The 23191-nt window shown below is 41.5% G+C and overlaps 1 protein-coding gene across 1 annotated transcript in view; it reads right to left on the bottom strand.

The window, feature by feature from the left end:
- Positions 1–17788, bottom strand: part of LOC133384185 (solute carrier family 22 member 2-like) — a 52639-nt gene extending 34851 nt beyond the window's left edge. Inside the window, exons 1-6 of the mRNA XM_061626107.1 lie at positions 17284–17788; positions 11944–12047; positions 9342–9496; positions 7695–7863; positions 6130–6244; positions 5540–5652 (exon numbers count right to left, since the gene is read on the bottom strand). Of these exons, the coding sequence (XP_061482091.1) occupies positions 5540–5652; positions 6130–6244; positions 7695–7863; positions 9342–9496; positions 11944–12047; positions 17284–17697 (1070 nt within the window). The 5' untranslated portion in view covers positions 17698–17788. The remainder of the gene's footprint in view (positions 1–5539; positions 5653–6129; positions 6245–7694; positions 7864–9341; positions 9497–11943; positions 12048–17283) is intronic.
- Positions 17789–23191: the final 5403 nt, after the last annotated feature.

The raw sequence follows: 23191 nt of genomic DNA, 5'->3' as shown, positions 1-23191 counted from the left end.
CCTTGAATGCGGAGACCAGAACTGGATGCAGTATTCAGAATGAGGCCTAACCAGTGCTGAATAGCGGGGAACTAATACTTCATGTGATTTGGAAACTATACTTCTGTTAATGCAGCGCAATATACCATTTGCCTTTTTTCCAGCCACATCACACTGTTGGCTCATATTCAGTTTGTGATCAGCGACAATTCCAAGATCCTTCTCACATGTCGTATTGCTGTGCCAAGTATCCCCCATCTTATAACTGTGCATTTGGTTTCTTTTTCCTAAGTGTAGAACTTTGCATTTATCCCTGTTGAATTTCATTCTGTTGTTTTCAGCCTATCAAGATCCCTTTGAATTTTGTTTCTGTCTTCCACGGTATTAGCTATGCCCCCCAATTTTGTATCATCCACAAATTTGATAAGCGTGCTCTCTCCCTCCTCATCCAAGTGGTTAATAAAAATGTTGAAGAGCACTGGGCCCAGGACTGAGCCCTGCAGTACCCCACACGTTACTTCTGCCCAGTTTGAGAAGGAACCATTGATAAGCACTCTTTGAGTACGATTCTGGGGCCAACTGTGGATCCACCTGATTGTTCCATCCAGCCCACATTTAGCTAGCTTGGTAATCAGAATATCATGGGGCACTTTGTCAAAAGCTTTGCTGAAGTCGAGAGTTACCCGGTCAAAAAATGAGATAAGATTAGTTTGGCAGGATTTATTCTTCATAAATCCATGTTGGCTCCTAGTAATCACTGCATTGTTTTCAAGGTGTTTACAGATTGACTACTTTATAATCTGCTCCAGAGTTTTTCCACGGATTGATGTTAGGCTGACTGGTCTGTAGTTCCCCAGTTCCTCCTTTTTGAAGATAGGGACAACATTAGCTCTGCTCCAGTCATCCGGCACTTCACCAGTCCTCCATGATTTCACAGAGATAATAGACAGCGGTTCTGAGAGTTCTTCAGCCAGTTCCTTCAATACTCTAGGATGCAGTTTATCAGGCTCTGCCGATTTGAACTCATTCAAAGTGATCAGGTATTCCTTGACCATTTGTCTATCAATCTCAAGCTGCAATCCTGCCCCTTCCACTTCATGTTTCCCGGAAGGGTCACAGACCGTCTTCTGGGAGAAGACTGAGCCAAAGTAGGAATTGTGCACTTCTGCCTTTTCTTTGTCATCTGTTATCATTTTGCCATCCTCATTGAGTAGCTGTGCCACCATTTCTTTTATCTGTCTTTTACTATGGACATACCTGAAGAAAGCTTTTTTGTTTAGGGTTGCCATATTCCAGTTCCACAAATCCGGCAGGCTAATTTGCATATTATGCAAATTATTTGCATATTATGCATATTAATATTTGGATTGTCCAGTTGTTTTGTTTTTGTGCCTAGGAATTACCACCAAAAACTGGGGAAAGATGTGAGAAATCTTTTTTTTAAAAGCAACATTTTCAGCCTTAAATGCCTAGACTCTAGTTCCCAACACTATGGAGTATTTATTGATTGATTAAGAGGATTTATATCCTGCCCTTCTGCTGTTAAAAACAGAGCTCAGCACAGCTTACAAATATAAAAACAATAAAAATACACAATCAATATAAAAACATAATAAAAACACAAAATAGCAACAAACATAAAGTAAGTCAGGGCAGCAGTACGGTTAACCGTATACGATATATTTCAAAGATGTGGTGGGTGGAGAAAAACAAGAAGCCAAAATGTTAGGAAAAGGAGTCTTTCACACCACATGCTCAGTTCTAAATACTGTTGCAGCAAGTTTTACAAGTTCCTACAGTATTCCACTGGTGCAGGCACTCAGACATTCAAAGTATCTGTATGTGTCTTAGGTTTTATAAAAGCAGAGCTTTGCTTAACTCAAAATTTCTTCTCCCTTTGATCAACCACATCTACACAGGTTCCACCTCCATACTCAAAATGAAACTGGGCCTGGAAGTGTGCAACAGCCCCACACATACCTTGCTAATTAGATTACCAATGCCAGGATGTCTGTCTTATCGACTACTCTCCTGCCCCCCCCCCCCGGCATCATGAAAGACCCAGTTCTGGGCTCAGAAAGAAAATAAATATCTGGTCTTCTTCAAAGTATTGATAAGCCTCTTGTTTTAATTGAAATAATAATTATAAATTCTTGCTCTTATCACTAATGGGAGTTAATTATCTTGCATATGCTACTGTTGCTTCTATGGCTGTAATGGAGTGAGGTTAAAGATAAGTGAAATGTAAATAGGAAAAAAACAACACAAAAAGCAGTATCACTTTCCCAAATGTAATATCATACCAACCACAACAAGATTCCTATGAGTAAGGCAGAAAACTCAGCATCCCACAACCAGTCAGGATTCATAACCAAAAACCCAAACTAAAAAAATCCTAGCAGACAGTCAGCCAAGGTCACAGAAATCCCCATGCAGCACAACCTGACCTGGGGACTGCAGTTAATGCAGAATGCTGCAGCACAATTGCTGACATGAGTGAGATCCTATCAGCACATAATACCTCTGCTCTGAAATCTGCATTGGTTGCTGATTTGCTACCAGGTCAAGTTCAAGCTGTGCTTTCCATGTTATGGGTGCCAAATAGTACTTGTTCTGCTCTTGTAAGAAATCAGTCCTGTTAAGTGGCAGCACCTACACTTTGGAACTCCTTGCCTATTGACATTAGGCAGACGCCTCTTTTCAGCACCTGCTAAAATCAGTTTTCCTGAGGCAAGCCTCTCCAGGCATGTGGAAGCTATTGTGTTTTTAAATCTGTTTTTAACTCATTGTTCGTTTTATTATTTTGAATGTTTTTAAGTATCTATCCTTAAAGCTTTTGCCAATAATTTTATTGTTTTAATTCTTTCTGTAAACCGCTTTGACATTTTTTACAATAAAGCGGTATATAAATGTTGTAAATAAAAATAAATAAATGTTGGAGTCACTGTGGCCCTTGAGTCTCTTCCCACTTTTAGGAACCAAGGAATCTGCCTTATACTGATTCAGGCCATTTAGTACCATGATTTCTTAAATGCAACACCATACCAACCACAACAAGATTCCTATGAGTAAGGCAGAAAACTAAGCATCTCACAACCAGTCAGGATTCCTAACCAAAAATATGATAAATGAAGAAATATTTATATAAGCATGACTATCAAATATATTTATTATTTACACAACCTGTAAAGATATTTATAGTGCAATCCTAGGTTTATTTATTCAGAAGCAAGTCCCAGTGTATTCAGTGGGGCCTACTCAAACAGGGACAGAAATGCAACCTCAAGTGATAAGCAACATATGGGATTAACATTGCTTTTACAAAAAGCTAGTATTGGGAAGATTTTTAACACACTGCCCAAGATCTGACTCCTGCACAAAGAGGAAAAGAAACTGAAATGTATATACTTACCCAATTTATGAGATTTTCAGATAAACGGGGGGGGGGGGGGAACCACCATTTTGTTTTCTAGACACTGCCTCAGGTCAATGAAACTGAAACAATCGTGGCTTCTCTGATTGGCTGCAATGCTGAACGGGCGGGATTAAAGCTACGAAGTGCTATAGTACTGTATACAGTACTGTTTAAAGACAGATTTAACAGTCGGGGGGCGGCTGACATTTTTATGTATATCTCGAGAACCGGACCACCTGGAAACTTCATTTTTTTTTTAAATTAAAGGTGAGAATCCGGGCCACCTAAGGGGCTAGCCGGGCGTCAGGTGGCATGCAAAGAATCCGGGTAAAACCCAGCTAACCGGGCAATATGGCAACCCTATTTTTGTTGCTTTTAGCATCCCTCACTAACCTCAGATCATTCTCAGCTTTAGCCTTCCTGACACCATCCCGGCAATTCCGTGATACCTGCCTGTACTCTTCCTTTGTGGCCTGGCCTTCTTTCCACTTCCTGTATTTTTCCTTTTTTGTTTTCAGGCCATCTCTAAGCTTTTTGTGAAGCCACATTGGCTTCTTCTGTTGTTTCCCCTCATTTTTCCTTGTTGGAATTGCTTGCCATTGCACTTTTAGAATTTCCTCTTTTAAAAAATCCCACCCATCTTGGACTCCTTTTCTCATTAGGGTGGCTTGCCATGGAACCGTACTTACAATTGTTCTGACTTTATTAAAATCAGCTTTCCTGAAGTCCAGGGTGCGCATATGACTACTCTCAGCTTTTGCTTCTGTTAAAATCAAGAATTCAAGTATGGTGTGGTCTCTTTCCCCCAGAGTTCCCTTAACTGCCACTTCATCCACCCAATCATCTCTATTGGTTAGAATCAAGTCAAGGATAGCTGATCCTCTGGTTGCTTCCACTTTCTGTAGGAGAAAGTTATCTCCAACACAAGTCAGAAATTTCTCAGAGGGACCATGTTTGGCAGAATTTGTATCAGGTATCAGGATAAATGAAACCCCCCATTACTACTACATCATGCCTCCTCGAAACATTGGCAATTTGCTTTTCAAAAGTTACATTCTCATCTTCTCCTTGTTTGGGTGGTCAGTAATAGACTCCAAGCACCACATTCTTTTTATTACTTGCCCCATTAATTTTAATCCAGATACTCTCGGTGGAGCTACCAAGCTCATAGTCCTGTATTTCTGTGCAGGGATACATATTTTTAACATATAGCGCGACTCCACCTCTCTTTTTATTCCTTCTGTTCTTTTTGAACAAGTTATATCCTTCAATTGCTGTATTCCAGTCATGGGAGTCATCCCACAAAGTTTCAGGTATACCTATCAAGTGGTAATTGCCCTCCTGTATTAAGAGTTCAAGTTCGTCCTGCTTGCTTCCCATGCTCTGTGCATTAGTATACAGACATCGAAGACCATGTGATTTATGGCTTGGCTTCCTTACTACATTTTTCTGAGGACTGTTACTGGGCCCTATTAGAGCCGATCTCTCTGTTCCCGTTACTGTACACCAGCCTTCATCAGTCGTTACCACCAAGTTTACGTCTCCCTCCCCCTTAGGATTCAGTTTAAAGCCCTCCTGATGAACTTCTCCATTCTGTGGCCAAACACATTCTTCCCAGTCCTTATGAGATGCAACCCATCACTTCCCAGCAGTCCATCTTCCAGGAAGCATAGCCCATGGTCCCAGAATCCAAATCTCTCACGTCGGCACCACCTTCGTAGCCATTCATTCACATGGAGTATTTTTCTTTCCCTTTCTACTCCTCTTCTCAGTACTGGAAGGATGGATGAAAAAACTATCTGGGCCCCAAAGTCCTTGAGTTTCCTTCCCAGAGCTTCTCAATACTAATTATGAATTGGGAGCTACAGACTAAAAAGCCTACACAAATAGGTCTCACTCACTCACTATGAGAAAGGGGTGAACAGCCTGTACAAACAGGACTTAACTGCATAATTTCATAGGCATTAGGATCCAGGTTTTATTCAAGGTTTTATGTTTGCAAACCTCATACTTACAACCCTGTTGCATGTACCACCTTAAACCCAAGGGCCTTCAACAAACTGATCCATAATAAGCATGTGCATGCAGGGGGAAGGCATATATAAAACAAGCAAGGAAAATAATGCAGAGTTAAATGTCTCTTACCAGTTATACATCAAGATAAATGTGTGTTTTCTCATCTGCGATGTCCTCACAAGATCTATCAGTGAAGGTTTCTGTTTTCCACTTTCTTCATTTTCTTCTTCGGTGTTTATACTCTAATAAGATAATGGTTGCAATATTAACCAAGGGTAATGGGACAGTTTGCAGCTTTTAATTTTTTGTCCCTACCTATGTCAGAGCTTCAAAGGAGGTAGGGCCAGGGCATCAGATGTAGCTCAGTGGTATAGCATCTGCTTTGCATGCAAAAGGTCTCAGATTCAATCTCTGGCATCTGAGCTGGGAGACAACCCTTTCCAAAACCCTGGGGAGCCACTGCCCATCAGTGTAGACAGTACTAAGTTAGACGGACCAATACTCTGACTCAGGATAAGGCCGCTTCACGTGTTGTTGGAGGGGAAGGCTCGGACATCAGATCTCCTTCCCCAACGTTGGAGCTCTGTCTCCAGTGTCATGGGGATAGAGTTGATCTAGTCCATGGCCTGTAGGATGCACTCCCATGGATCACAGGATTGCACCCTTATAGTTTCAAGAGCATTCCAAGAAAGCTATTAATTTCTATGAAGAAAATTCACCTCAAAATCGGCAGGCAAGATTTTTCCATTACTTTCAGCAATGTCATTCACAATTTCCATAGCTTTGCCATTCTGTCCTTGAGAGATCAGCCATCTGGGAGATTCTGGAACACACCTACAATTAAAATCAGGATCATTGCTGTGCAACACGTTCCAGAAAGATCATTGCCATGTGACACATTCCAGATTAGCTGTGATATTAGTCCGTTGCAGGAAGACTAGGGACACAGTGACGATGAAATGGAATTCCTACATGCAAGTCCTCACCACCCCTGTATGTGTCAGCACATATTTTCAGGCTCCGGTAATACCCCATAACAAAATACAAATGAGACTACTATAGAGTAATATGTCATCTATACCAGGCAGTCAGGAACTGATGTATGCATATATGCCAGTGAATATATCGTATGAGTTCACATGCTTAGCAGGAAAGAATGTGTACACATCTGAATCAGTCCTAAAACACTCTACTGCTATTTATCTCAAATTAACAAAATGGCAGTCATTATGATGGGTGGTAGTATCAAGCCCGCCCACCCATACTCATTCCCTTCCCCTGCATCATAGAAATGTATAGTTGGAAGGGGTCTTCTTGGCTGTGTAATCTAGCCAAAACTTCAGTGCACAAAATCCAAAGCTAGTGTCTCCCCAAACAGATGGCCATCCACCTCCTGCCTAAAGACCTCCAGTGGGAGAGCCACCACCTCTCTAGGAAATGGACTCCATTGTCAAACTGCTCTGATTCTCAAGACATGTCTCCTAACCCTCCTGTAATTTAAGCCCATTAGAGCTAGGTCTGCCCTCTGGGACAACAGTGAACAAGTTTTTGCCCTCTTCCCTGTGAGTGGGTCACAGGCCACCCAGTCGCAGGGGTGGAGGGCAGGATTTGGCTTTATTGAAACAGTGTCCCTAAATGTAGTTCTTCAAACCACAGTGGGGGCAGACAGATCAGCCTATTTCCATGCTATATCAGTTTTGCATGCAGTCAATCAAAAATCCATTCTGTTTTCTGTGGATTTTTTTCTCAAAAAACAGCATGTGAAATTTATATTTAAATTGTACAATTTTACAGGCACTTCCCCTGAACATTTGTATTTTGTACACATTTCATCCCATATGCATTTTTGTATGCTTTCTTGTGGCTATCCCCTTAAAATACACAGTTGGTGCACATTTGGTACGCAGTTTTGGAACCAAAATGACATCAGAAAAGTCAGAGAAATGCACAGTCTGATCGTTGACTGGACTCTGATCCATGTATAAGTTTAGGAGCAGCAAATTAGGTTGTTTCATTGTAAAATGCAGACCAGATGCAATTATCGTCTATCCCTAATGGCAACCATTCACTTATATGGGAAGAGGGCAAACCTGCTGTATGCTCCTGTGTCCCCAAGCTACTGAGAATCAAGCCTGTTCTTAGCTGCACACAGTCCCATCCCTTTGCAGCTCCATCCCAGGCTCTGTTTGTTGGTCACAAGATGCTGGAAACCAGGTTTTATAAAGAGAGATGACAAGTATTAGCACTGAATGAGAAGACTGAAACTGAGCAAAGAGCATCTTACCAGTAGTAGGACAAAAGAAGGAAAACTGGCAGAGTAACGGCAAGTTGAAGCCATCTCCAATAGGGAATTGCATAAGCCAAAGCATCGAGGATGAGGAGGCCTACAGTAAATGCCGCTTGGTAGAGAATGGCCACAATCCTCCTGTAGCCTGGACCAACAATTTCTGTGACTGGAAAATAAATGAGTTGATCTCATAACAAGGACAGTTCTGACCTGAAATGTAGCTTAATTTCAAGCCTGGTTTAGTTATGATGCTGGGTGTTTAAAAGAAACATGCCCATCTGGAATTATGAATGCATACACTCAAGTTAAAACAGGGTGTCCGCATCAGTCCCTACATGTGCAGTGTTTGCTCCCCAGAGTGATGCCTGGCTGGGCCACAGATTCCTTGTGTGTGAAACAACCTATGTTGGAAAGGTAACAAAGAGCCAGAGCTGTGGAATGCTGCTCAGCTAAGTTTTCCTTACCTGCTCAGTATCATGTGTAAATTGGGCCTTAGCTGCTTCACGTAGAACCCTGACACATTGATTCTAAATGTGGTGGAATGCAAGGGCATGCTTGTGTGTATACATCTCCATGACATCTGGCCTACACACAGGTACATTATACAAGTATATAATCCATGGATCTTGGTTGACTCCCCTTTTGCAGTACATTTGCATGTGTTATGTGGATTTTTGTGGCTTACCATTTGCATCTACAGGATGCATACCCATACATACTGCATCACATATGATGATCAGAGGGTGCATTCTTTTGCTGGTGGGGGAGGGAAGGGAAGAGATCCAAACAAAAGAGGAAGATGGTTGCCTTCACACCCTGCTTGGGCATCCCAGAAGGGTTTGGCTGGCTACGATTGGAAATAGGATGATGAACTCAATGGAAACTTGGACTGATCCGGCAGAGCTCTTATTTTATGCTTATGTTATATACATACTCTTAGGCCCAAACTCAAATCTAAAGACTGATTCTTACACCATACCTCCATCCCCACGTGTACAGACTATATGCCAGGTGCCAGACTTATGAAGAATATGTCCAGGTGTGCTTAATAATATAACCTGCTGACAGCTTTTTTGTTGTTTTTGAAGTCCTTTGACATTTTGCAAAACCCATGTGACCAGAGACAATAGTTGGAGAAGTTCAGTTCAGTGGCACAGCAACTGCTTTGCATGCAGGTTCAATCCGTGGCATCGCCAGGTAGGGCTGGGACAGGCCCGTCTGAAAACCTGGAGAGCTGCTGCAAGTCAGTGTAGTGGACACTGGACTAGATGGACCAAATATCTGACTTAATATAAAACACAATCAGCAATAAGACCCGCAAATATGAAAGCATGCTTCAAAGAATAAACACAGGACAATGAGCAATAATACAAGTACATTTTCATATTTGTGGGTCTTTTTACTGATTATGTTTTACATAGGGACCCTTACTGCGTATTGTCCTGACTCAATATAACAGTTTCTTATGTCCCTAACACTTAAAGGAACCTGTAGACTCCCCAGATGTTGTTGGACTCCAGTTCCCATGAGCCCCACCCAGTATGACCAATGGCCAAGCATGATGGGAGCTGTAGTCCAACAACATGCAGTGACTGGGCAGAGTTTTTTCACCTGTTAACACCACTTGCAGGGTGTCAGACTTACTTAGGATGTAGCCTGCCGTCCAGCTGCCCTTGCTGACTAGTCCTTGTATGAATCGAAATATCACCGACCATAAGTAGTTTGGTGCCAAGGCCACAAGAACTCCTGAGATGGAAGTGACCAGGATGGTAACTAAGAGACTTGTTTTACGTCCAAATCTTAATTGAGGTGGAGTGACAGGCACAAGAAAAGATACAGAAGGATTTTTTTTAACACACATGCAAAAGAATACTTTAATTAATAAATTATTTAGTCTATTTATATCCTTCCCTCAACACCTTAACGCTCAAAGTAGCTTATAACATATAAAAATTACAATTTTGTAAAAACAGAACAAAACAGAGCTGGAAAAAAATCAGAAAAGGGCAACCAAAATGATCAAGCCATTGAAGCAACTCCCCCATGCGGAAAGATTACAACATCTGGGGCTTTTTACTTTAGAAAAAAAGGTGAACAAGAGGGAACAGTGGAGAAAGTAGTCAGGGAGAAGTTTTTCTTCCTCTCCCATAACTCAGGCCCAGCCAATGAAGCTGAATGTTGGAAGATTCAGGACAGACGAAAGTATTCTTCACATACCACATAGTTAAACTAGAATTAGCTCCCAGAAGCTGTAGTGATGGTCACCAACTTGGATGGCTTTACAAGAGGATTAGACAAATTCATAATGGCTATATTCTAACTCCACTGAATACCAGTTGCTGGGAATCATAAGATGGGACAGTGCTGTTGCACTCAGGTCCTGCTTGTGGGCTTCCCATAGGCATTTGGCTGGACCCTGTGAGAACAGGGTGCTGGATTAGATATGCCTTCAACTCTTATGTTTGTTTGATGGGATCAGCAGTTAAAAAGTCACAGAAACATAATCTGTGAGAATAAAAAGGTATTATTATTACTCATGAAGAACAATGTGGAGGAGGCAGTTGCCCTTCATGGGGCAAAGTATTCCATAATCTGAGGGGAATCACTGAGAAGGCCCTATCTATTTTCCCATCCAGCCATGGTCCTTCTAAACGCCACATACATCTTGATGGGTGGGTTGTTGTTTTAACCCTGAAGGTTTATTGATCTGTGGATGAGGTCCAGTTCAGGTATCATGGACTGCTATATCTGTATGTTCCCACATTAAGGGTTCCTTGAAAATTCTCTTGAACATCATGAAGAAAAATAACTAAGGGACAATATACAATTATTCATTTTGATACAACAGCAAAGGAGAGAATATACCCTAATCCAGCTAAACATTTGTAGCCCCTCAGCTACTCATTTGCAGTCTGCCTTGCTGTTGTTTTATTCCAGTATGTTAACTACAACAGTTTGTCTCCAAATATTATAATCATACCAGGGAGCAGAAGAGGGAAATGGGCCATTTTATTCATGTGTTATTTGCAGAGACAGGCACAGATTGTTCATAAAAGGCAGTCAAGTCAAGATGTGGAAAATGCCAAAAGTTCTTGACTTAATCTAAATGGCAAGATAGAGTGGAAAGCCTTTGTAATAAGGCTAAGTGATTCTTCACAGTATTTGTAGTCAATAAAATGAGGAAGGGGAGTTTTGTCAAATATTCTTGGGGGGGAAGTGATGTTTTCCAACAGTTTTACTCCCTAGCCAGCTGGGGAGGACTAGCCTCAGAGGCAGGCAATGGTAAAGCCCATCTGAATACCGCTTACCATGAAAACTCTATTCATAGGGTAGCCATAAGTCGGGATCAACTTGAAGCCGGTCCATTTCCATTTTCAGTGCTGAATCAAAATCTCTTAGTCCATCTTGGTAGGTGAACTAAGAGATGAAGACTGGAAGGAGTAGGGTTCAAACCCATTGCTTCCTTCAATAATGTTAAAATACCATTAAACAATATTCAAACTGGATCTACATATGCACCCCAAATTCATGGATGATAAAATGTGAGTGGGGGCATTTTGATTTATATTCTCCAGGCTTCTGGCTGGCCGCTGTGAGAACAGGACGCTGGACTCGATGTGCCTTTTTTTCTGATCCAGCAGTCTTTTCCAATGTTCTTAGGGAAAGGACAGAAAACCTTCAATACTTCAAAAGAATCTCAAAAAAGACATTTTTTAAAAAATGCAAAAAGATTCTTACTGAGAAATTTCAGCTCAGCCCTACTTTTGTAATTTTTATTCTTAACTAAATTAGTGATGAGTGAAGACGGACATGCTAAAAGAAACTTTCAAACAGAGTGAAGGCACACAGTGTCAAACCTATTCAGGCCTTGGGCTAGATATACCCTGCCTGCCATTTTGCTTCTAGTATTGTACTTATCATAGTCTCTTCTACCTGCCTTTGCAGGCCAACTGGCAAAGCCTCAAGCTCTTTTATTACATTTACATAATGAAATTCAAGATGGCATGAGCAGGGCCCTCACAGCAATATTTCATCAGGGGATTTTGGTGACCTGTGGAGGGAGTGGGGAACTCTGGTGACCCATGGGGTGAATGGGGCACTTTAGTGATGGTAGCTGGGGTTGGGGAGTGAAGTGAGCAGGGCCGGCAGCCCCTAGTAAATAATAATCTCACTGTTGTCATATGGAGGTTTGATTTTGTATATACTATTGCAAAGAATCCTAATGCAATATGTATTCTTCACTTACCTGTCTGCTATATAGCCAACATATATAGATCCAATGAAAAATCCAGCATTGACAGATGCCTGAAATATATCTAACTTCCAGGAGTCTTCGCATACCAAGTTAAACTGTGAGGACACAATTAGTTTTATTTATTTATTATTTAATAAATAGTTGCATAAAAATAACCTGTTCCTGAGAAGCTCAGTTCAACTGGAACTCTATACATGCCCCAAGACTATGTGTTTACTTTGGCTTTGCTCTGAGCGAACAGTATGTCACTAGTACCAGTAATCAGAGGGAGTTCAAACTAATTATAAACTAAGCTTAAGTGCATTTTATTTAGGGGAGCCTGTGGTCCTCCAAATGTTGATGGACTCCCATCAGCCCAAGCTTGCATTATGCAATGGTCAAAGATGATGGACATTGTAGTTCAACAACATCTGGAGGACCAGAGATTAGCCACCTCTAATAGGGGAAGCCCCAGCAGTTTCCATCAGAGACCCTCTCCGGAGTAGCTGCTATGTAGGGGAGTTTACTCATAGCAACTTATATGCATAATAGATCATAAGTTCAAGTCTAATTAGTCACGGGAATTTCTGCAATATCTAATGCACGTAGGCATCCTTATTTAGCATTAATTAATTGTTGACAGCAATAATTAAGGGGTACCTTCCAGCAAGTACCTATCTTCCATAATAGTATTATAGTATTTCTGGGGAAATGTTGGCACCTTTTCTGATGAAAACAAAGTTGTCCTCTAAGAGCATGCTCTGATTCGCTAACAGAACCTTTGTGACTACCCTGCAATTCTATGGCAGGAGAATCATATTGTGGTGTCTAATGACAACTCATTACCTTTGTATTTTGTCATGGAATGTATCCTCTACCCAGCCCTCTCCTTAACAAGATTAACCACTATGTCAGAGCCCACGCTTGCCAGAAAGTTCCTTTCCTATAACTGGATACCTCAGACCTTGGGTTGCCAGGTCTCCAGTTTTCACCTGGAGACTCCGGATTTTTTGGGTCCTCTATGGGTCTGTGGGTGAGACACCATAATCTCCAGACTCCCAGCTTTCATTTTTGAAAAAAAATTAAGTTTCTAGGTGGCCTGGTTCACAAGATATACACCAAAATGTCAGCTGCCCCCCGCAACTTCTGTTAAATGAGCTTGTAGCTGGCTGCTCTAACTCTGCACTTTCAGGTTTGTAGCCAATAAATGAAGTCAGGTTTGTGATTTGTTGACCTTCAGGCAGCAGCTAGACCCCATTGCAAGCTCAGAAAATGGTAGTTTTTTTCCTGCTTATCTGGAAATCTCATAAATTGAGTAAGTATATAGCTTTCAGTCTTTTTCTCTCTTGGGTGCAGGAGTCAAACAAGTTTAAATTTTCCTGGGCTGTTGAAGAGGGCAGTGTTTTGAAAACCTTCCCAATATGAAGGTTTAATCCAATACTTGCTTTTCTGGGAGTAAAGCTGCAATGCTAACCCCACATATCTGGAGTAAACCCTATTGAAGTAAATAGGACTTACGTTTAAGTAGACATGGTTAGGAGTGTGCTGCAATGAGACTTTTGAGTGAATATAGCAAATAATTGTGTTTGTGTTGTAAATCTTTCTCCTCCTCTCCAATCCTATTTTTAAATCAATTAGGCAAGACTTACTTAGGTATCACAGCTTTTATCATGTACGAAACTAATACTGATATTATTTTTATAAAAAATGTTCTGTAATGACCAAGTGGTTTTGAGAGAGAGAGAGAGAGAGAGAGAGAGAGAGAGAGAGAGAGAGAGAGAGAGAGAGGTCTTTCCAACAACCCTTTTGCCAGCTAGAAACCAAGGCAGCTCACAAAAAGAAATAAATCCCTTTAAAATCCAATAACCATAAAAACAAGTATAGACAGTTGCAAAACAGCTTAAAGTGGCATGATTCTGTATTTTGAGTTGGGAGAGTGATGTTTATTATCACATGAGGTTGCAGTTCTGTTCACGCTTCCCTGTTTGAGTAAGCCCTACTGAATACATTGGGACTTACTTCTGAGTAAACAAACATAGGATTGCACTATAAATCTTTACAGGTTGTATAAATAATAAACATCTTTGACAGTCATGCTTATATAAATATTTCTTCATACTATGTCTAAGTAAGTGTCTGATTTCACACTATGGTTGTACATCATTATTTCCTCTACATTTTAAGTGTGCCCTTCTTCCTTGGGGTGGTCATGGATCCCCTCTGCTGTTTTCCTCCTGTGGGACAGATTAGGCTGATAGATGGTGAGTAGCCCATGGTCACCCAGTAAGCTTTATAGCTCATTTCCATTTTTAAAAAATTAATTAAAGCAATTTACATGCAGGCAAAGTTTATTAAGTAGATCCACACAATACATTTAAAGCACATCCAACTTGCATTTAAAGCACATGACTTCTCCTAAAGAATCCTGGGAAATGTAGTTTCCCCCTCAGTTATAGTTCTCACCACCCTTAACATACTACAGTTCCCATGATTCTGTGATGTGATTCACATTCTTGAAATGTGTGTTGAATGTGTTTTAAATGAATGGTGTGGATCTGCCCTAGGTATGCTGTGCGTTCATTAGTGAATGGAAAAGAACAATGTTAAAAGATCCTTTTTTAAACATGGGAAGGGTTATAGCTCAGTGGTAGGGCATATGCTTTGCATGCAAAGGTCCAAAATTCAATCTGGAAAAGACGTTTGCCTGGAATCCTGGAGAGCCAATGCTAGTCCATGTCATCAGTACTGAGCTAGTTGGTATCACATACCCTGATACCTTTGTTCCTAAAAGTGGAAAGAGACCCAAGGGCCACAGTGACTCCAAAATGTATTTATGTATTTTATTTACAACATTTATATACTGCTTTATTGTACAAAATTTCAAAGCAGTATACAGAAGGAATTAAATCAATGAAATGATTTGCAAAAACAGTTAAAGACAGGTATTTTAAAACATGGGCTCCTGCTGGGAGGAAAGGTGGGATATAAATAAATATTTTGTGTAAATATTTTATTCATAGAAATTGTGTGGTTCTTTGCTAATTCCCCTAAACAAGCAAGATAAAATTTGCATCTTTATTATTGCTACCCCCCCACCGAAATAAACAAGGCAATGTAGATGATTTCAGAAGAATTTGTATTCATTGCAACAATGTCTGTGATGCACTGTCATCTCCATAAAAACCCATAGTAGTTGCTCTGTGAACATATATGCAAGATATGGCTGAGCAGGCGCACAGGCTACCTAATCACAGTCTTGCCTCTATGCTGAGACATATTGAATTTCTATTTAAATTATAGTAACATTATTGTAATTATATCTAAATTTGTATCTGTATCTTCTCATACATAAGCATAAGAAGACGTTATGTAAATCTGTGTCCTCTTTTGTGCACTTATTTGGCAATACCCAATTGGCTCCTCTATCTCCCAGTAACACTTGGTTAAAGCAGACATATGATATGATGCCATTGCACTCTGCATTCCTCACCCCCATTGATAGCAGCCAATGAGGTAGAGTATGAGTGGGGAATGACATCTGAGTGTGATGACATCATATCACATGCCTGCTTTCGCTAAACGTTATCAGGAGATGTGGGTCAACAGGAGCCAGGCTTTTAAGGTAACGTAGTTCACCCTAGAAATGGTCTAAAACGCTGTTATTAATATGGCCACTACACATTATGGATCACATGCTGAACCTCTTTCCACATAGTTGGTGGGGGGAGAAAACCTGTTATGGAAATGTCAGGGATGGTCCACATGTTAACGCTATCTTGCTTAAAATCCACACTTTCCTTGTTCATATATGACCTTTGTCATTCATACAAGTGCAGATTTGCACTTAAATCTCTAAGCTGTGATCTGCTGTTCCCCATTCACACCACATTCCCAATCTCAGCATGGCCAAATTTGACAGGTGGGTGAGCTGAACTTCCAGTCCAACAGGCAAAGCCTCTCCCACCCAACAGCTGACGGGAGAGGAGCCACAGTAGATCCAGCAGGCTTCCTCTCCCCATTCCTCAGGCTATGAACAGGAGGGAAACAGTCTCCTCTCTGTAGGCAGCTGCTGTGCACCCAAATGGAGAGCTCTGGTGCACAGCAGTTCTAGCAGGCTTTCTCTCTTTGAAATGAATGGGAAATAAGGAACCTGCTTTCCTTTACTGATTTGTGCAAAACAGGGTTGTGGTTTTTAAACCCGCTATTCAAGCCATTTGTGTGGAAGTAAACACATTTGCAAATGGAAATAATAATGAAGAGGCAAAGGAATTAGGGACAGTTGATGATTTAGAAGACACTGAAAAACAGTACACCCATCCCTGGGATTGTAGTAGTTTTGAAATGAGTTTGTTTTTTAAAAACTTTTCGGATTTTACCCAGAACCAAGTGTGTGCATAGTTATTTTGGAAAGTGAGTGTGTTAGCAATGGCATCAGGGTGATATCGTGTGGATGATACAAATCTGATTGAGACACAAGCAGCTTCAAACACACGTTAAACGTAGGGTGGAGAAGCTGTCAGTCTTCTCAACCAGCCCAACATTTCCTAAGTCTTTTGCTCATTTTTTTACTTCCTTGTTTATTAATAATTTTACACAGAAATTATTTTACACAGAACAGATGCATGGGCGAGTATTCCAATAGCCTTGTAAATTCCAATCAAGAGGTGTTATAAAAAGGACACATACCAGTCAGGAAGCCACAAGACCTTTATTGTCTCTCTTAAACAATAATAGAACAGGAAACTCCTAAGTCCACCGAGATACAAATCCAGTGCCACCTAGTAACTAAATTATAAAATGGCACTATCCACACAGGGGGTAATTTAAGGTTTTTTTAAAAATTTAAGAAAGGTGTTCATAACTAGCATTAAAATGTATGAACTTAAAAATAAATGTTTGCTTTCCATTTATATTTTTCTGATGCTAACAATTCATTGACACACAAATATCCATAGGAATCTACGTTTGTTATGAGGAAATCATAGATTTTCCATTTGTTTCTTTGAAGCTCCACCTAGAAAAGTGGCAGTTCTGCCCAGTGAGGCAACAACTCAGCAGATATGCCTATCTTTCAGAATCACACCTGAATCCATCTTAAGCTTGCGAACAACCTTATCAAATTTGAGCAGGCACACATTTTTGCATGATATAGTGACCTAACCTAGGTCTTGTGACCTAACCTAGCAGTCACCCACTTCACACCCTCAAGATATTTTGAACTATCTCACCATCCCAAACCAACATGTCTGTCCAGTTTGGAGACGATGGGAGTTGTACTCCAAAAAGGGCACTAGGTTGTCGAAGGCTGACCTTATTTATGCATTTATGGGAAAGGCAGTTGCATGATCTTACCTCACTCACAATGGACTGTATCAAAGAATCATAGACCCAGCCATCTTGGCAGGTGGTAAGAGAGATGCTCTCATTCCTGTGACTGGTAAAGTCTTCCAATGGATTCGTACAGCTCAGCTCGCTTGCATTCCAATCCACATTGTATCTCGTGCACTGATGGGTGAAACCTTCCTCACTGGTCTTCCACTTTGGAACCGTGTAATTCAACTCCTCTTCGGGAGTCCAGCCACACCTGCTGCTTAGCTCAGCAACTCCAGGACTCAGGCACCGGTGCTCGGGTACGAAACCTAGGAAAACAACTCCTACATAGACTGGGGCAAAGGCAGCAGAGAGGAGGCAAATAAGAAAAAAGACTCTTTTCTGGAACAGGCCAAACTCACCAATGTGCTCTAGAATGTCATCTAAGTTTGGCATGTTGGATTAAGCCTCTTATTCACAGCACTGCTCCTAATTGTGCTGAGTGGAAATATGCTTAAATAACAAGACATTTAACCCAAAGTCAAAGTTTATAAATTATTAAACCACCCGTTGTAACTTTTATTTAAATTTCATAGGTGGTGTGTGTGCATGAGAGAGAAGCAAGCCTAACGGCTGGTACTCTTCAAGGTTGTTTTTGAAAAAAACACCTTTAGGAACATAGGAAAGGTTTGTACTGAGTCAGCCCATTGGTCCATCTAGCTCAGTACTGTCTTCACGGACTGGCAGCGGCTCCCCAGGGTATCAGGCAGGGAGCCTCTCCCAGGCCTATCTAGAGATAGGGACCTTCGGCATGCATGGCAAGCTGCTCTACCACTGAGGTACAGCCCTTAGTTGCGGGAAAAAGAAGACTGATTGCTAAACCTCTATGAAGCATTCTAGAAATCCCATTTTCTCTGTCTGCTTGGTTCAGGTGAAATCTCCAGCCTTATTGAGGAACCCAGACACACAAATAAAAGGCAAAAGGCTACCCATGCACAAGAGAATCATTGACTTGCCCCAAAGCAGTTTGACAGAGATAAACCACCCCAGCCCTCCCACTGATGAATTTGTCCAGCCTTGGACATTTGGAGCTGCTTTTACATAAAGGGATTATGTGCCTGTTGTAGAACATTCTGCAGTCCCTTAGATGGTGTTCCACTTCACCCTGTGATTGCTAATATACTTGAGAAATCATTTTGGGGTTTGTGTGTGAGAGAGATAATACCTTCATCTAGGCAACCTTTGACCCTCCAGATGATGTTGGACTCTAGTTCCCATGAGTACCAACCAGCATAACCAATGGCCAAGGATGATGGGAGCTATAGTCCTGTTTGCTTATGTGGAGAGATGGGTGCAGCTGTACAGAAACTGCTGACTACATGAAGGAGTACCTCTACTGTGCTGCCCACCTATGCCTCAGGCTCCGCCTACTACTGGCATGTGGCCCTTGGAAGGTTATCTATGTGGGAATGTGGCCCCCTGGAGCCAAAAAATGATATAAAGAGAACTAGTATAGCAAGAAGTGGCCAGCCCACCTTCCTCTTGATATGTTGTTTTTTATGTGCAAGGAATGTTGTTTTTTATGTGCAAGGAAGACATTTTTGTAGATGACAGTCTGCAGAGGCAACTCTCCTACCAGCAGCCTTCTGGGATACAGTTCAGGAAATATTTTATTGCAATTCTGCTGACTATATAAATGGCCCTCACCAGGAACCATTGAGAGTGGAGCAAGATCCACAGCTTCGGTTGCATATCCCCAACTTGTGTTCTGTTTAGCGATGTGATGCAGAATATGACAGAACTGGCATAGATTATTATAGTAGAAGACAGATGTTCCACTTATTACTGTGATATAGATCTATTGCTCTTCTCTATGGGGATAATTAACATCCTCAAGGCCATCACTCATTTTCAAGGAAAATCAGTGGCCAGATTCCAACTGAGTTATGTTCCAGGACCTTTCCCACCCCCCACCCCAAGTGAATAACCTAAGAATATATTACATGTAAGCACTAAAGCAATGAATAACCAGAGTACTGATGCAGAAAAAGGTTCACTGCTGGTTAATCTATTGCTCAGTTGGTTTGGCTTGGTTTGGGCTGCTAGAGACCCATCTACATGACTATATTATGTCTACATTGCATGATATAATCTCTCTGTCATGGAGTTTGTACAAATGCTCAAAACCTGTTTGCCTGTACAGTGAGCTTCATCAAACCCGGAGAACTGACAGGCACAAGTGACTAGATATTACACATGGCCGAGTAACTTTTCTTCAGTGTCGCTGGAGATGTGTCAGTTGTCTTGTCTTCCCTCTTCAGGGAAAATTAGGTACTAATAGGGCTGGGTAGCGGCACACCACATCAACATAGGGAGGAATCTGGGCCCATGTGCCAGAACTATGTGGGCACCTCTCATTGTGTTGCTTCCCAGTTAGGCCAACAAAAACTGGACATGTTGTAAGAACTGCTGGCCCCATAACTGTAGCACCAATTTCATCTGTGAGTAATAGTGTCAGACTTTGATCAGGGAAATTCAGGTTCACAGCTCAGGCACAAAGATAGCTGAGTAACATTAGGCAAGTTGTACCTCAGGTGAACCTACTTCAAAGAGGTCTTGTAAGGATAAACAAATTGAAGATGTTCCTCACTCTAAACTAGGTGGATGAAAGGGGATTCTGTATCCTGGGAGACCAGGGTTCAGAATCCCCACTCAGCCATGAAACTCACTGGGTGACCTCGGGCCAGCCACTGCCTCTCAGCCTAACCTACCACATAGGGTTACTGTGGGAATTAAATGAGGGGGAGAACAATGAGCTCCTTGGAGAAGAGGTGGGATATAAATGCAAATAACAATAGTAATATCATCAGGGACAGTGAACTTATGGCCCTCCAACTGTTGTTGGACTACCAACTCCTGTCACCCCTGACCATTTACCATGCTGGTTAGGGCTGATGGGAGTTAGAATCCAACCACTTCTGTAGGACTACAGGTTCTGTACACCTGTTCTAGATTATATGAAAGAGACTATAGCTCAGTGATAGGTTCCAGGTCCAGTCTCTGCTATCTCGTTAGAAGGATCTCACATAGCAAGTAACGGGAAGGATCCGTCTTCTCCCTGAGAACTTCCGACAGCTGCTACAGGTAAGAAGCAGACAGCATTGAACCAAATAGACAAACAGTCTGAGCTAGTATAAGGTAGCTTCCTATGCTGTGCATGTGCATATAATTGACGTACACACAAGACCCACGATTGGCCTTGTGTCTTTTTTTAAAAAAAATTAAACCTGTTTCTGAGTTGCTCTGTCTTTTTCAATATGTAGTCTATGTTCTGAGCTGCGCTATATAAAATAAAGCTTTGTGCTCCCCATTTACTCTGAGAATCCAGAAATGGTCACAGCTCCCTCCCTTTCCGCCAAAAGCAAATTGAGTTTGTAGGCACCGAAGCCCAGTATATCGCAAAGGACAGCCCCAAAAAACAGTAACAGAGCAACACTAGCCTTTGTGGGAGACCTGATCTGACAGACAGAAAAAAATCACCCAGTTTTACCTCATTATTCAGCCCCAGCACAGAGCAGATGCACATCCCTGGCAACTAAAACACACATACACAGAGATCAGAGGAAAATTAAATTGGTCATTCTTGGCCAGGAAAATGCCACTTGAAACACCTGGGCAGTGAAGCAGCCATGAATAAATAAATGAATAATAAATAAATGAATAGGGTCTGGTTGGCTTAGCACAGCTATGCATTAGATTAAAAGCTGGCTGCACTGCATAAAAGCATCCCTACACCAGAGGCCTTTTGCTGGAGTTTTCTACATTCGTGTCTTGGCATGTGGTCAGTTATGTGTGCTGCTTCTTGTGTTCTTGCAGTTTGTATAAACTCCCTTGGTCATAGCCCTTCTACCCAGATTACATCATTCCTGTTGTTTTGCAGGCACAGATAACCTAGTAGTTCCAGAGCGGACTACATTAGGAAAGGCCTGTAGTAAAAGAGGCCAGCTGAATACATACAATGCTAAAAAAAAAAAGAGCAATTCTTGTGAACTGGCAACCACAGAAGCCTTGTTGTGCTCTAATAAGGCTGTGCAGTTTGAATCTAGTTCTGTGCCACTCCCTTGCTAGTACCTGCCTTCTGTGGTGTTGTTTTTGCCCTGTTGAATCACCTGTGTATTAGCCAAGTGTCATGCTGGAATTCATCAGGGCTATTGCTTGGTACACAGGTGTGTTACTCCGTACAGACATTGACCCACATTTCAGTAATGTTCTCTTTACGCATGGAAACACGTGCAAGTGCACAGAACAGAAAAGTGAAAAAGCAGAAGTTGGGCACAGTAGAGGGAGAAATATATACTACAAAATGGCAATGCTCTGTAGGTAGTGTTTTGACCATTAGAGGATGCCAGTCATTCAAGTTATTGTGGACTAAGGGGAAAGACAACAACTAGAAGAACAGCTTGGAGAGACACTAAAACCTTTTAAAAAGGAAGAACATATACCATAAAAGACAAATCCTGTCTGGTTAAATGCCTCATATAGTGAAAGGCAGTGTTGTACAGCAGCCATGGACCAGGGTTCAAATCCCTACTTGGCCATGAAGCTCACCATGAAGCTCAACCAGTCACCACTGGTCAAGCCTTACCTACCTCACAGGGTTGTTGTGAGGATAAACAGAGAGGGGCAGAACCATGTACACAACACTGAGCTCCTTGGAGGAAAATATAGGATCTATGTCTTCCTATATATGTATTTTGTTGAGTATAACTCTTACAAGGGGGAGGCTTTGGTGAGCTGTGGGGGGGAGTGGGCAGGTTTTGGTGAAAGTATGCTGATTGGCAAATGAAGCGAGCAGGGATGGCAGCCCCTAGTGTAATAAATAAAATAGGATGGATTTCGCCTGGTGTCTAAATGACAGAACCAGTACCAGGACTGCAAATACATATACCTGGGTTGCTGCCTGTCTGCCTACCTACCTCAGAAAGCAGAACACCCAGGGAAGGGCCTTCAACGAAGAGTTTAGTTGATAGGCAGGTTCATGTGGTTGAAATTTCACATGCCACATATTACAGCATAGCTATGAATCCTTGCTGGTAACACTTGAGCACTAAAAAGGTAAGAAGAGCCAGTGTGGTGCAGTGGTTAAGGTGCTGGACTACAACCTGGGAGGACCAGGATTTGAATCCCCACACAGCCATGAAGCTCACTGGGTAACCTTGGGCCAGTCACTGCCTCTCTGCCTCAGAGGGAGGCAATGGTAAAACCATTTCTGAATACCACTTACCATGAAAACCCTATTCATAGGGTCGCCATAGGTAGGGATCGACTTGAAGGCAGTCCATTTTCATTTTCAAAAAGGCAATACCTCACTATCCTCTTCCCTGTCTGGAAGCAACCATATTTTGTAATTTTTGATGTAAATTGTTTTGTATGTAATCAGTAGTGCAGTTATGAGGGTTGATCTCTCATATAGCACATCTACCTTGTTTGTAACTTTAAAAGAGTATAACCCCCCCCCCAACATACCAACATCCAATACTCTTCTGAAACGTGCCTTCAGGCCAATACATTCCAGCTGACACATTTAAGGCCATTTTGTTTACTCTGAGACTTCAAGCAGTGAGGTTTAGATTGTCTCTGGATTCTGAGTTAGCTTGCAATTTGATCCAAGTTTTTGTGGAGCAGACATAAAATCTGCTAACTCATGAACTGCCCTGTCATCCTATTGGTAGAAGACTGGAAACCCATTCTTGGTAATGCCATGGACTGTCCTTTCCAGTAATTTTGACTTTCATTCTGATTCCACAGTAGTAGTTTGCCAGATTTTTAACACTCTGCAGTGCTATGTGTATTCTGTACTCAAAACTATACAAAAAAGTTCTGTCCTTATCCTTGTTCTAAGACCCATTATAAAGACATCTAAAATTATGAAAAATTAATCTTGCAGAGA

This window comes from Rhineura floridana, chromosome 4 (genome assembly GCF_030035675.1).
Source record: "Rhineura floridana isolate rRhiFlo1 chromosome 4, rRhiFlo1.hap2, whole genome shotgun sequence".
Lineage (NCBI taxonomy): Eukaryota > Metazoa > Chordata > Lepidosauria > Squamata > Rhineuridae > Rhineura > Rhineura floridana.
This window is presented reverse-complemented; position numbering and strand designations above follow the sequence as displayed.